The 13486-nt window shown below is 54.2% G+C and overlaps 9 protein-coding genes across 9 annotated transcripts; 5 read left to right on the plus strand and 4 right to left on the minus strand.

The window, feature by feature from the left end:
* Positions 1–110: 110 nt before the first annotated feature.
* Positions 111–479, plus strand: CLAFUR5_12715 (uncharacterized protein; the record flags this gene model as incomplete). The annotated part of the gene is made up of 1 exon (XM_047911863.1): positions 111–479. The coding sequence occupies one exon, from the start codon at positions 111–113 to the stop codon at positions 477–479; it is 369 nt and encodes a 122-aa protein (XP_047767876.1).
* Positions 480–879: 400 nt separating this feature from the next.
* On the minus strand, positions 880–2411 carry CLAFUR5_12716 (Endochitinase 1; the record flags this gene model as incomplete). The annotated part of the gene is made up of 2 exons (XM_047911864.1): positions 880–1209; positions 1533–2411. The coding sequence occupies 2 exons, from the start codon at positions 2409–2411 to the stop codon at positions 880–882; spliced, it is 1209 nt and encodes a 402-aa protein (XP_047767879.1).
* A 791-nt stretch (positions 2412–3202) lies between these two features.
* CLAFUR5_12717 (uncharacterized protein) lies at positions 3203–4435 on the plus strand (the record flags this gene model as incomplete). Its single annotated transcript, XM_047911865.1, has 1 exon — positions 3203–4435. One exon carries the CDS (start codon positions 3203–3205, stop codon positions 4433–4435), a length of 1233 nt encoding a protein of 410 aa, XP_047767878.1.
* Positions 4436–4583: 148 nt separating this feature from the next.
* CLAFUR5_12718 (uncharacterized protein) lies at positions 4584–6245 on the plus strand (the record flags this gene model as incomplete). The annotated part of the gene is made up of 5 exons (XM_047911866.1): positions 4584–4880; positions 4935–5072; positions 5129–5257; positions 5309–5950; positions 6009–6245. The coding sequence occupies 5 exons, from the start codon at positions 4584–4586 to the stop codon at positions 6243–6245; spliced, it is 1443 nt and encodes a 480-aa protein (XP_047767881.1).
* A 104-nt stretch (positions 6246–6349) lies between these two features.
* On the minus strand, positions 6350–7953 carry CLAFUR5_12719 (Delta(24)-sterol reductase; the record flags this gene model as incomplete). Its single annotated transcript, XM_047911867.1, has 2 exons — positions 6350–7606; positions 7672–7953. 2 exons carry the CDS (start codon positions 7951–7953, stop codon positions 6350–6352), a joined length of 1539 nt encoding a protein of 512 aa, XP_047767880.1.
* Positions 7954–9324: 1371 nt separating this feature from the next.
* On the plus strand, positions 9325–10303 carry CLAFUR5_12720 (Molybdenum cofactor sulfurase; the record flags this gene model as incomplete). Its single annotated transcript, XM_047911868.1, has 3 exons — positions 9325–9480; positions 9534–9991; positions 10045–10303. The coding sequence occupies 3 exons, from the start codon at positions 9325–9327 to the stop codon at positions 10301–10303; spliced, it is 873 nt and encodes a 290-aa protein (XP_047768315.1).
* Positions 10304–10825: 522 nt separating this feature from the next.
* Positions 10826–11224, plus strand: CLAFUR5_12721 (uncharacterized protein; the record flags this gene model as incomplete). Its single annotated transcript, XM_047911869.1, has 1 exon — positions 10826–11224. The coding sequence occupies one exon, from the start codon at positions 10826–10828 to the stop codon at positions 11222–11224; it is 399 nt and encodes a 132-aa protein (XP_047768316.1).
* Positions 11225–11800: 576 nt separating this feature from the next.
* CLAFUR5_12722 (uncharacterized protein) lies at positions 11801–12703 on the minus strand (the record flags this gene model as incomplete). The annotated part of the gene is made up of 1 exon (XM_047911870.1): positions 11801–12703. One exon carries the CDS (start codon positions 12701–12703, stop codon positions 11801–11803), a length of 903 nt encoding a protein of 300 aa, XP_047768317.1.
* Positions 12704–13040: 337 nt separating this feature from the next.
* On the minus strand, positions 13041–13375 carry CLAFUR5_20095 (uncharacterized protein; the record flags this gene model as incomplete). The annotated part of the gene is made up of 2 exons (XM_059462937.1): positions 13041–13112; positions 13175–13375. The coding sequence occupies 2 exons, from the start codon at positions 13373–13375 to the stop codon at positions 13041–13043; spliced, it is 273 nt and encodes a 90-aa protein (XP_059319146.1).
* Positions 13376–13486: the final 111 nt, after the last annotated feature.

Below are 13486 nucleotides of genomic sequence, written 5' to 3' on the forward strand. Positions count from 1 at the left end.
CCACCACCACCACTTTCTGAAACCACTTCGCTACACGGAAAGAACATCAACGCAAACCGACCACTTACAATCACACTCTTCGGTACACATCCCCCATACCGAGAACCACGATGCTGCGCGACACTAACTTGACTTTCGAGACTACCAAGATATCGTCGCATGAAGAGATTCTCGCCTTTAAGGTCTCCATCGGCAAGTCGAAGTGCAACGACAACCCGCACCACGACTCAGAGGGATGCGAGGACTGCGCGTACCTGAAGCAGGAAGCGGAGAAGAGAGAGGAACAAGAGCGCCTCGAGAAGGAGGCCAAGAAGGAGACGGAGGCAGCCGAAGAGGCTGCTAAGAAGAAGAGGGAGGAGGAGGAGGAAGCCTGCCGCGGCGATCCGTGCAGTAACCCACGCCACTACTTGAGTGGCGACACGGTGCACTGCATCACTGATGCAGAGAAGGTGATGCGTTCGAAGGAGCTATACGACTAGTGCTCGCGATCGCTCAAGCGCTGACAGTGCGCGCACCTGCGGAAAGCTATGCTCGCCTGCTGTCCTCCAAGCCATTACATCTACCGATGCATCGCAGAGCAGGAATCACATGCGCGCAGGAGTTTTGCTCTTTTATGTAGCACATGACATGGTTTGAACTCACCAGCACTTTCATCATCCTTCTTTTGTCGTGATCTCATCTGATCGCCCATGCATGTGATACAAGGCGTCATTGCCTCCACTGTCTCTGCAGTGACTGCGGTGCTGGGACTCAGGCCAGACCAGTGTCGCCAGTGGACGCGGTGTAGAGCTGCCCCGAAGCGATAAAGTGTGAAATCAAGAACATGGATGTGTAGCGTGATTCTGGGCTCCAAGCCTTGTCATTCCTGTCGACAGAACTCTACTCTCCCGGCATACCACCCTTCAAATTATCATACTTGCTCTCCGGGTACTCCAGCACATTCGGGGCCTGCTCCATGTGCTTTCCTCCATATCCTCCCAGACCCTCCACAGTGATCTTGATCAGACTCTCGGGATGATCCCGAGGCTGATCACCGCTAGTCTCCCACCACATTGCTCCGCCCAGACCCATCTGCTTGATGTATTGTACTTTCTGGGTTGCCACCTGTGGGCTATCGTAGGATACCATGGTCCTACTTGACGGGTCGTAACACCAAGATGCTACGGCTTGGTTGTCGTGGCAGACTTGTGAATTCGGGCGTCGGAGGGCCTGCATCGCGTTGTCAGCACAATGTCATGAACATACGTGGCGTGATGATTTCAATGGAGAGGAGGGATAGTCAGATTAGATCAAGTTATCGCCCGCTTGTGAAAGCGTGCGCGCTCAGTGAGGTCGCTGGTCATCTCTCCATGAACAGCTGCAGGAACCATCACGAAGAGGCTTCTGACAACTGTCCACGGCAAGAGACCGATGCTTGCGCATACTGGACTACTAGCGTAAAAGCTCACTGTGTATCGTCATGGTGAATTGGGTAGCTTGGGAAGTGCTCGAAGAACGCGGTGATGCGCAGGAGCCGGTGCGAAATATCTTACCTTGTAGTCCCATACGCCATTCTCCCAGCTGCCTTCGCCAACACCATTGTACGCAGCACCAGGTCCATCAGTATTCTGGAAAGCTCGACCGTAGAGGGGCATGCCAAGGACAATCTTGTCCGGACGCACTCCATTATCGACATACCAGCGTACTGCAGGGTCAATGCTGAATGGTGTGCTTTGCGGTCGCTGCTGGCTTGGATAGATGTTTGCCTGATGGCCTGCAGTCGCATCCCATGATCCAGCAAAGTCATAAGCCATCATATTCCAGAAGTCCAGACATTGGTCCATCTCCCTGAGCTTGAGCCATTTGCTGTTCGAAGGACCTGCCGGCGATGCGATCGTCAACAGGAAATGTGGCCGATTTGGCAATGACTGCGAGTACTCCTCGAGGGCATGGCGTGTGGCCTGAAGAAGCTTGACGAAATCGTTGGCCTCTGCATCCGACTTCGGGTACTCCCAGTCAATGTCCAGGCCGTCGAGTCCAAGGTCCTTGAGCAGGCGAACGGCGCTGGTAGCGAAGGTGCGACGACCTTGTTCGGTTGAGGCTGGAGCGGCGAAGTTGCTGGAGTATGTCCATCCACCGATGCTTAGAAGTATCTTCAGGTTGCGGTTGCGCTTTTTGAGCAAGAAGAGCTGCTTGATGCATCCGTAGACATTGTTGCCGGTGTCATTCCAGCTGTCGCTTGGGTAGTGTTTGTCGGTGTCTGACCACGGGTCGGTAAGGTAGACCTCTCCCGACTCGGGGCGTATGTTGGCGAAGGCATATAGCACATGAGTGAGCTTTTCTGCTGGGATGTCTTGTGGTTGATGACTGCGACCGTAGATGGCCCAGTTGACGAAGTATGCGACGCTGCGGAAGCCCGGCTGGTACGACATGATTTCTGTGATGTCAATTCAAAGGTATGGTAGGAGGAATGTGCAGCAGTTTTGTGTGCCTAAGCCTAGAACTAGTTCTAAGCAATGGTGAAGCCTGCGCCACACCGCTCAGAAGAAGACGCAAGAAAGCGGGCTGTGCAAGCGTGATCTGCGCAGAGCGTTAGGTCTAGTCTAGCAAAGGCGAGGCGTCGGCCTCATGCGTGGCGCGACTTGGGCACTTCTTCACGAGCTGATGAAGATGTGAAAGATGGGCCGAAGCACTGCGTGCTGGAGCAATGATGCCCAAGATCGTATAGTATCCAACGGTGCTTGTGGTCACTCTGTGGTGCCAAGACCCGTCTGCAATGTACCATCAGGTCGCTGTATGTGGATGATGGCTGTTTGGGAGTGTGAAGGTCTAAGTCTATGTCGTGGGAGAACATGACACGGCATTGTGGCCCCCACCTCGGCTGCACGCCATGACCCTTCCCGTTCAGCAGAACATCACTCTTTCCTCTCCATTCACTTCACCCATCACGGGACACCTCATCGCGCCTGCCTGTATCGCCGTTGACCAGGGAACAATCTGTGCACGAACCATGATCCAAGTCGTTATCTTACACGCGAAACGAGCTCTGAAACGCGTCCGACCACCTTGAGCGCGTAGAGAGCGGCATTGAAGAGAAGCACAGTAGCAAAGTAACTCTATTGAGAGGATAAGAGAGAAAGGAAGTATACAGTATACATACATCGCTACTCTCGAGCTACAAGAAAAGCAAGCACGACGCGCAGTGCTCTCTACCACATCGGCCATGGCTATGGTGCCCGCTCAGCGACCTGGCTCAGATATGGGACCACCGAGGAAGAAGCAACGTACAGAACCTGAGCCCGAGCCAGCGATCCTGAGCCGCGAGATGGACGATCTGGAGACGTCTCTCGAGCTAGACCACATGATACTCGACTACCTGCTCTACCATGCCATAGACACATGCCTTCGAAGTCGAGAGCATCAGCAGTCCGATGAGCACGTCGAGCGAGCCCTACTTCAAGTGGACGAATTCGTCGCCCTATTCAAGAGGCGGTATGGCAAATACAACTTCGATGCCGAAATGCGCTTCCGACAGCAGCTGCTACAGCTCGTCACCCTCTTCACACAGCGCTCCACACAGAACTCCACTACACCTTCGAAGCAGGCGCTCGAGGCGCTTCGCGAGCGCAACAAAGAGCGAGCCAGGCAGTGGATTGGCACGCCATCTCGCATACCTTCCGCTGAATTCGATGCTGCAGCCTTCGAGACCGAGCTCCCCCTGCCTGTAGAGACCCTTGAAGGCAACCGAGCAAGACTTTTGGCGACACTGGACATACCTGCGGAGGACGATCTCTACGACGACGCGTTCTATGGTACTGGAGCGGCAGTCAGCCTACTGGATCTGCTACCGATGTTCATGGGAGTGTCTGCGCAATGTAACGCGCTATACGACAGCAATATGAAGGAGCCTCTCATGCAGCTTGCAGCGACATGGATGCTGCAGGCTTGCTTAGAGCAGTACTGCGTCTTCGGAGCGAGTGGGACCGACGCGATCGACGAAGCCTTCGCATGGGGCTATAAGTCGGGTGAACAAAATGATCCGAGATCTCCGCAACGACGGCGGACAGAAGAGCGCGCCGCGAAAGCTCTCGGAGCAACACAGCAGTGCGGTGTAACGGACTCAGCAGCGCACCTCATCAACAGCATGTTCGAACGCGAGTCCGGCGGCGAGGTAGATGGTTGGCAGGATATCAGAGAGGCAGCGCTCGAAGAGCTACTTCCAGATCACATAGGCACTAGCAGACGTGTCGCCGCGCACCTGAAGCGCAAAGCGGAAGCGCATTCGTACGCACGCGCTGAAGAGGGCTTTTTCGACTACTTCAGAGCTCTCTCACAGTGCATACCGTTGCCGATCCTTGTGCAACTTGAACGCGGCCAATTAGAAGGCATGACTGTGCAAGAGACGGAAGAGTTCATCAAAGGTTGTGGGATGGGGATCATGGAGTTGTTGGCATAGATTACGATCTGTACACTTGGGACACGATGCTCTCGAACGGCGCGTCTCGAAGCGGATTATTCGTTCCAACCTACCGACATTGGCGCTCAGCTACTAATTCTGCTGACATCCGGATAAGGCTGCGTTGCGAAAATTAAACTTTGCCACCATGAGCTGGTCATACAGTGGAAAAGCTTCAGGCTCCACTCGATGGTTGCTGGTCGGGGGTCTGGCATTTTTCTACAAATTTGCATTTCTACTCTGTCGTCCGTTCTTCAACGCTGATATATCGAACATGGACGGCAGGCAAGGCATGAGGTCGCAAGACTTCACCAGTGGGGTGCCGCCCACGTCAAATCAGCAACGGCAAGTCAACATCAACGCTACGGTGGCTACCGTCCTTGCGAGCAGGACGGCATCGAGGACGACGTCGTACGATGATGGAAGTGATGCTAGTGCCAATGAGGTCAGTCTTAGCTTAAATGCCCTGTGCTCGTAGCATGCTTACAAAGTTGAGCAGGAGCCAGAGCAGCGAAGACCGCAGGAGCCGCCCATTTACATGAGAGAACTCTTCGCACCACCAAGGGAATTCCAAGCTTATACTGCCTACGATGGCGTGGCCGGATGGCCGGCCGATGATCGTGGCGGACAAGCACAGGTATAGTTTACCCAGAAGCCAAAAATGGCTTAAGCACAAGACTGACTCCAGGACAGCGACCGTCACTGCCAGGATTCGTCCACGGCAGCGTTGCGCCTCCGGTCGGGCTACCGCCCTTGGAACCAACGATTCCCGCGCCATCGATGTTGGATCACTCCGAATATCCTCGCGGCAGTGCTCCACAGGTTCGAGCTCAACCCCAAGGTTCAAATATCCAAGGCTGACCTCAAGTATAGCTGACAACTACCCTCGCCAACAGCACTCCTAGCCTTCAACCGCCGAGGCAACCACAGCGCCAGCTGCCACCCTTGAGCTCTCTGGGCTTCCCGAGGAGACGCGCAACCACAAGCCCAGAGACCGACAGCCCACCCATTATTCGGAAGCGTCCAAGACTGTCCCTCATCCCTCTACCCACCTGGCCCTCCACCATCGCCCCGATTCCCCCATTCGTCACCATCATCGCAGGCGCCGATGAAACATCCCAGTCCTTCTACGTCCACAGAGGTCACCTCCTCGCCTCCACCTCCAGAAGACTCAAACGCTTGCTCCGCGAGCCAAATTCATTCCTCATACGCGTCCCTAGCATCGGGCCATCAGCCGTGGCGGTGTACATCGACTGGCTCTACAACAACAACAACAACAACAACAACAACAACAACAACAACAACAACAACAACAACAACAACAACAACAACAACAACAACAACAACAACAACAACAACAACAACAACAACAACAACAACAACGTTACTTGTTTTGTTCTCCATGCTCGCGATGAGGTTGCTACCTGGATGACTTTGGCGGAAGCGTACATTGCCGGCGAACATCTTCAGGACCAGAATTACAAGGACTGTGTCGTTGATGCTATGCGGGATTTGGTATGTTTGCCCCTTGTAAAGACGGTCGTGTGGAATAGATGTTCTGACAATTGACTAGGCCCAGACTTATGAGCCTTATGGCACGATCCGCTCCTGCGCTGCAGCGTTGGCTGCCGTTTTCTACGAGAAGCTAGAATACACTCCAGTGCACGAGCTCATGGTTGATATCGTGCGTCACTTCGATACGGAGTGGCTGTCACTTTACCATGGAGAGTTGCCGAAGCTGTTTTCTCATCGATCTGATCTCGAGGAGCGGTGGTGGAGATGTCTTCTTCGAGGAGGACTATTTCTCTGAGTTGATGGGAGAGCAGTGTTCCTACCACGACCACGGTGCGGGTGGGAGGTGTTACTTGGACAAATGAGGATGAAAGGACGCATTTTGGTTGGATTGGAAAGCAACTACTTCGTCTCTCTTGGCACCCACTTCGGCCAAGTCGCCGCTCTGTCATGCTTCCACGCTCCACTCCACCACGCTCGCACCAAAGCAGTAATGACGAAACCCGGGAAGTAATTGAACAAGATATGATCCATCCAGGGTTGAGTTTCCGCAGCTTCCAAGCACTTCTTAGGGGTTGTTCTAGCTTTGTCCGCGATGGATGGCAGCCAGTCCGCGTGGTACTTCTTCCGTAGCTGGTCATACCATTCCTTATCGTGCTGGCCCCAGAAGTCTTCGTCATTCTCAAGATTGACGCCGTACATCCATTTCATGCCGCCGACTTCACGGAGCTTGGCTTCTAGTTGTCTGTTGATGTCGATCCAGTAGTCGAATTCAGACTCGGTGGGTGCGCCCCAGATGCCGATGTTTAGCATTTGGGGCTGTGGGCCATTGCTCTTGACGGGGTTCTTGTGAGGATGGACGGTTGGGTTAGGGCTGGGTTTGACTGGGCATAGCCATAGAGGCCATACCTCCATCTCCTTGGCCACCCATTCTAAGAAGCCTGGGGCTTTATCGTATGGGACTGTCATGTCCTGCACAATCTGGCCGTTGAAGCCGCCAGAGTGGACCGCTGCGTACAGCATTCTCGTGTGTAGGAGTGGGTCTAGCCATGACTTGTAAGTCTTGGTGTTCGGGATGATTCCTTCGCCACCTTTCTGTCCTTGGAAGATACTCTCACCGGCCCAGAAACCGCCTCGGTCGTAGCGGAAGAGATACTCAGGGAGCGGTATAAGTTCTGTCACCGGCTCTTGACTCGTGCATAGCCTGTCACGGACGTGGGAGTAGAACCAAGGATCTGTGGACGCACTGAAACGCTGCACAGGAAGGTCAACCGGTCTGTCGTTTGTGCATCGCCCCGTGACCACCGCGCCGGATGTACTGGAGAACAAGATGGCGTCCACGTAGTCGTAGCTGGACGTTCCAGTGCTCACATCGTGGCACATTTTGACTGCTTCGTCGAAGGAAGTCACCGGATGGTAGGTTGTCTCTACATATTTCTTGGCAGGCTCGAGCTGAATCTCCAGCAGGGTCAGTACTCCAAAGCTGCCCATAGCGCCGGCAGACCCACGGAAGAGGTCTTTACGCTCATCTTTTGAGCAGATAACGACTTCACCGTTGGCTAGCACCATCTCGATAGAGTTGACGGTGTCGCTGAAGAAGCCATGCTTGAAAGAGCTGCTCTCGCACGCTGTACCGGCATAGCCTCCACCTGCGGTAATCTGACAAAGGTTAGGACAACGCCAATGCGAAGACTCATATACAGAGCTTGGCGGACGATACGTACACCCGGAAAGTCCATGATGACTAACGGTATGAGGTCGTGAGCCAGGGTAGCTTCCACCAAACGGTCCATGGGCACGTTCGGCTCAACCAAGATGGTCCTTTTGTCGGTGTCGACTGTGAGTACATGGTTCATCTTGCTAGTGTTGATGACATTGTTGCCTTTTGACCTTTGGTTCCGTGTGCTGTTTGTGGAGCCGTGATCGATTCGAAATTTCTGCTTGGTCTCGTGGAAGCCTTTCACGGCTGCAGCGATCTTTCGCACTCGCTCGGCATGCTCGTCCATGGTGTCTTGCTGACCGGAACGTCCGGATCTTCGGACAGTGGTCTCGCGGAGTAAGTTGCAATCATTGTGCGAATCTTTAGGTGATCTCGCACAATGCAATGAAACCTACTGTGGCCTACTATTGTTCTTGCCATCATGTACATTCCAGAAACGGCCGACGGGATAATGCCTCCCGCCAGTCAGAAGAACGCTACACCTCCATGTCAATCGCAGAGCCTTGCAGATGCTACTAGAGCCTCGTGGTCCTGGTTGACGGTATCACGCCCATAGCTGTGGACACGAGTGAGGTGCATCGTGCGGCTGGGATGGACATGTTCTGTTTCCAGGATCGTACAAAGACGCCTCGACACGCGTCATGCAGCCGCACGAGTATTTCCAGACGGTGACCCGATGATGGAGGGCGACGGCAAGGCTGATTCGAAAGTACATGTATACATGTTGTTGTTGGAGGTGCGCCTCGGTGGTGTGTCTTGTTGGTGTTTTGAAGAGGAAACATGCGGCGACTTCCGAGATCCCTGACCTCACCTCTTCCTCTTCAAGTTCCAGCACTGCCACTGCCACCTGCGATATCACACACACTATCCTTGCAGCATCACAAACCTGCCCGCCTCACGCAGCCACAGGCCACGCTCCTGATTGTGTGCCGCACACAGCAATCACCGAGCGAGCAGCCGTCTCATCGACATGCCGTCTTGGGCTTGGGTTGGCGTGGTTGTCGCAAGGGCTTGCTCTCAACCTGGCTAGCAGTCAACAAGCTGCCTGGCGATACATCGGAGCCGCCATCCCCTGAAACATACGCAGTCGTATCGTCCACCGCATGTCTTGTTATCGATCTCGTTTGCCACTTACTATGCATGCCTAGATGCCGTCGAGTGGCTTTTCACCCACGTTGGACTCCCGACTCCATAACATGCATAAGGCCCAGGTGCCGTCTCTTCTTGGCCTCCCATTCCGACTCGCTTGTGCCTATAGCGCACCAGCGCATGTACCTGCTGAGCCTCTGCAGCAGCTCTGCAGTAGAAATGTGACCTCGTGGGACGGTGGGTGTCACGGAGCGGTGCTTTCACCGGTAGATTCGATACCAACAAGCTGCCTTGGAGCCTTCCAAGCCATGGGAACTGCAGCGACGGCACAAAAGTACTCGAATTGGCCTTGTTGATGCGAGACATGCGAGACATGCGAGACGAACGATGATCTTCTGCAAGGACACTGCCGTTTGGGGGCGTCATTCTTTGCGCTCGTGCGCAAGTCCTCCACTCGAATGCATGAACGCCGCATGATCAGGAGCTGAACCAGCCCTCGGGACCCCAACTGTGCCTCTGCCGCGCCGACCGGTCATCCCCCGGTCTGTCCATTCCATCGGAACAAACAATGGCGGACTACTTTTCAGGAACCGCAAGTCAAGAGAGGCAACGTTGGGCGTGCCGCGACTCTAAGAGCCCCATAGAAGACAGCATGGACCTTTTACGACTGTTGGAGTACCCACAACTGCTCGGCAAGACCTATCTCGACCACGCTGGGACAACGGTATGTTTTGAATAGAGATTACTGAGACCACCCGATCTGACCTGTTTCTCAAGCCTTGGGCCAAATCACTCACCACAGACTTCGCCCAGCTCATGACAGAGGACCTCTTTGGTAATCCTCACTCAGAATCCGATCCGTCTAAGCTATCAGAGCAGAAAATCGAGGCCACACGAAGAAAAGCGCTCGAGTTCTTCAACTGCAACCCGGACGACTGGGATCTCATCTTTACTCCAAACTCGACAGGCGCGATCAAGCTAGTCCACGACTGCTTCAGAGACTATGCTGCCGAGGCTGGCCGAAACTGGTGGTATGGCTATCACAAAGATGCGCACACCTCATTAGTGGGTGTTCGAGAAGGTCCTCGGATGCACCGGTGCTTTCGCAGCGATAACGAGGTCGAGAAGTGGATTGACTTCAGAGGCCTCGGGGGTGCCGTGTCGCCGCACAATGTTCAGTTGTTCGCATATCCCGCGCAATCCAACATGACAGGCAAACGGTTTCCGTTGGAATGGTGTGTACTTCATTTATCAGGCAGGGGCCAAATCATGCTGACACTTGCATCAGGTCCGGACAAGTTCGGAATCGGGTACGTGGGGAGGTGTACACTCTGCTCGATGCAGCCGCATATGCATCTACGGCGCAGCTCGATCTGTCGAATGCCGACGAGGCTCCTGACTTTGTGGCCTTGTCGTTTTACAAGATTTTCGGCTTCCCGAACCTGGGTGCTCTCATCGTAAGAAAAGCTTCGTCCAAAACACTGGAGAGTCGCAAGTTCTTCGGTGGTGGTACTGTCGAGATGGTGATCTCTGTGAACGACGACTAGGTCTCGCGAAAGCCGACTCTCCACAGCAGACTAGAAGACGGCACGTTACCTTTCACCTCGATATTCGCGCTTGACCTCGCCATCGATACACACCGAAAGCTCTATGGCCCTGCACCCATGAAGTACATCTCGATGCACACCAGCCGTCTTGTGAAGAAGCTTCACGACCATCTCGTCAACTTACGGCATTCGAACGGCATGCCTCTCGTCCAAGTACATACAGACCACGATCGAAAGAAGTCTGCATTCGGATAGACACTATTCCAAGGCGCTATCGTGGCCTTCAGCGTCCTGAAGTCCGTCGGTGGTTTCGTAAGCTTCCTCGAAGTCGAGCAAGAGGCCAACAAGCAAGGCATATATGTCCGCAGCGGATCCTTATGCAACCCAGGTGGCCTCGCGACACATCTCCAATGATCACCGACGGAACTTCGCGAAGCCTACGACTTCGGCCATCGCTGCTCCGACCCACAAGCCGAGTTCAAAGGCAAGCCAATCGGTGTCGTCCGCGCCAGTACAGGAGCCATGAGCAACGAAGACGACGTCGAGAACCTCATTCGCTTCATCAAGCAGACATACACAGACCGCGAGTACGCCTCAGGGGGTCGTATCGTACTACCAGTTCTAGTCCAAAAACCCGGAACACCCAAATCTGTCGGTGTCCAAACCCCTCAAAGAGTCTCAGGCACGATCCTCCAAGTCACCGTCCAGGAGATCCAAGACCGGACTCGACACGCCTTGAAGCAGATCGGACTAATGCCACCATCAACTATCCAGGAGTATCCCGCCGACAACGAGAGCCTCCGCCAGAAGTCGCAGAAGTCGTTTAGTATGAGGAGCGGTGGGTCCAGGATACGGGCGAAGTTTAGGAGGAGTATCTTGCAGGTTCTGCAGCCGAAGGTGACGGCGCAGCATTATGGGTGATAAGAGCTCGTGAGTGCTCGTATATACATAGAGACGGCCGCTTTTTGCCTTTGAGTGGGTAGACTATGTGACTCACACGCTAGAGGAGTTAGCGCTGGCAAGTGTTGAGCACGCAATGATCACGATTGTGACGAGTGATGCTATGGAAATGGTGATAGAAATAAAGGGCGACGCCGCTTGGGTTTGGGATTGGGTTGATGTAATACATTCGTTTGTACATATCACATTGAGAGTACTGTAAGCCTCATCTTCTCATGCGTGACAACCTCATCGTCGCCGTTTCTCAGTGACGTCTTGCCACATCCTCGTCCTGATTCAGGAGCAAGCCTCTGTTCCTACTCCCAAGACGCTGGCCTGCTGTATACACTAGGGCTATAGACCCATGCCCTAGCCGCAGGTGCTGCTGTCCTAAGCGTTAGACCAGCGATGCCAAGATCTTCGCTTCCCACGAAAGGTGAGCAGGGCACGTGTACTTCTGCGCTCCCTAGCAAGGGCCGACCTGTTGGCACGATGGCAGCGGCCACGGAGGCAGCGACGATTTTCGTCTCGTGGAAAGCGCTTTCGAGCGATTGACCTTCACGATGAAGCCCTGCGGTTCCTCTTGACGATCCCATCACCAACCTCACCATGCCACTCCTCCCCAGAAGCGCCTGAATCATCCCCATGCTTCGCATTACTCCGCGATCTAGCCCGTCGAACAGCATCTCGTGTCTGCCGCATCGTAACACCCGGCTCCTTCGTCGCGCTCCACATCTCCTCGAGAATCTCAAATAGTTCCAAATAGGCATCGAAAACATCTCCCAAAGTCTCACCCTCCTCGCTCTCCAGCTGCAAGGACCTGTAGATGTGCCACTCCCGTCCAAGGTGTATGACAGGAGGTGGCGTGCACGACAGAGGGAAGCGTAGTTGAATGACCGCGTTGTCGAGTGGAGACATGGAGATCTTCATGCTGCGCCATGAGGCATTGTGGCGATGGAATGGGTCGCCTAGGGCTTTGAGGCGGGCGACGTGTGCTTTAATTTGGCAGTACAGGATGTCCGGCGAGGCAATGAGATTGTGCCCGCGATGTCGTAGTGCGGCAGTCTGGAAGCGCACTGGCGCTATACTAGGGTGTGTAGACATGATCTTGGCAGCTACTTTGAGGCGCTTTTCGGTGGGTGTTAGGAGTTTCATCAGACATAGGACTGGCGCGGCGTCGGTGTCGATGTGTTCGTCTGTAGTGGCGCATGGGAGGGAATTCGGTGATAAGTACATCTGTCGCTGGAGATTGACGGAGTTGTTGATGAGGTTGTTCCAAGTCTTGCTTACTCGACGGAGGGGAAAGAGTCGAGTCGCTGGCGGACTGACGACACAGGTACCGAATGATAGTGTGGACTTTTCATTGTCAACGCGGAGTAGAATCGCCTCGAGTAACTCCGGAATGGCGAGAACGCGACCGGTGGAGGAGGAGCTCGTGGCGGATCGGGTCTGATTGTGCATGTTGATCCGAACAGTGGTGGATTTGGCTAGAAAGGGTAGGAACGTGGAGTGTGTTAAAGGCGCGTGAAGTGATATTGCTGTCTCGCTTGCTGAGGAATCGAATGAATGCCAACGGCGTACGGCCCGCGGCGATGCATGAGCGGTCATTGCTTGCTTCTTCGCGCTCAAACCACCCGTTACACCTCTGACCCTTCTTCAGTGGTGCCTTCCTCACATACGTTGCGTGCCATGTACTTCCCAACGCCCTAATTCCCAAATCGCCGTCGATGCCGTAGGAGGGGATCCTTTCCCACCACCACCCTCTCGGCAAACCCCGACCAATGCAGAGCATACAACCTCAATACATCACCTCCGGAGCAGCAGTTCTCTTAGGATGTCCCGGGCCCGCTTCAGTCTTCGGGCACGATGCCTATAGACACCACAATCAGCCTCACGTCGCGAGTGCTGTACACAGCTTGAGTGTCAACTCACATCACACTGCGCCTCAATCTTGAAGTCTATACACTTGCAATCCCCACTACAGCTCTCCTTGATCTGCGGCGGACCCGTACCATCGCAGACATACACCGCATTACCATGACAATAAGGTCGGCCAGGTGACAAGCATTTCTGAGCTTGTGTGAATGCAAAGAGTGTTGCCAAGGTGGCGAGAAGGGTCGTAGGAATTTGCATGATGGTGGTATGTAGCCCGCTTTGTCCGGGTGCAAGGTGACCAGTGAGCGATGCAAACCTTTTCAAGGCGCTTCTTGTTGGTTTGTATACGATCGTTTAGTGATCCATCAC

The sequence above is a fragment of the Fulvia fulva genome, chromosome 11 (assembly GCF_020509005.1).
Source record: "Fulvia fulva chromosome 11, complete sequence".
Lineage (NCBI taxonomy): Eukaryota > Fungi > Ascomycota > Dothideomycetes > Mycosphaerellales > Mycosphaerellaceae > Fulvia > Fulvia fulva.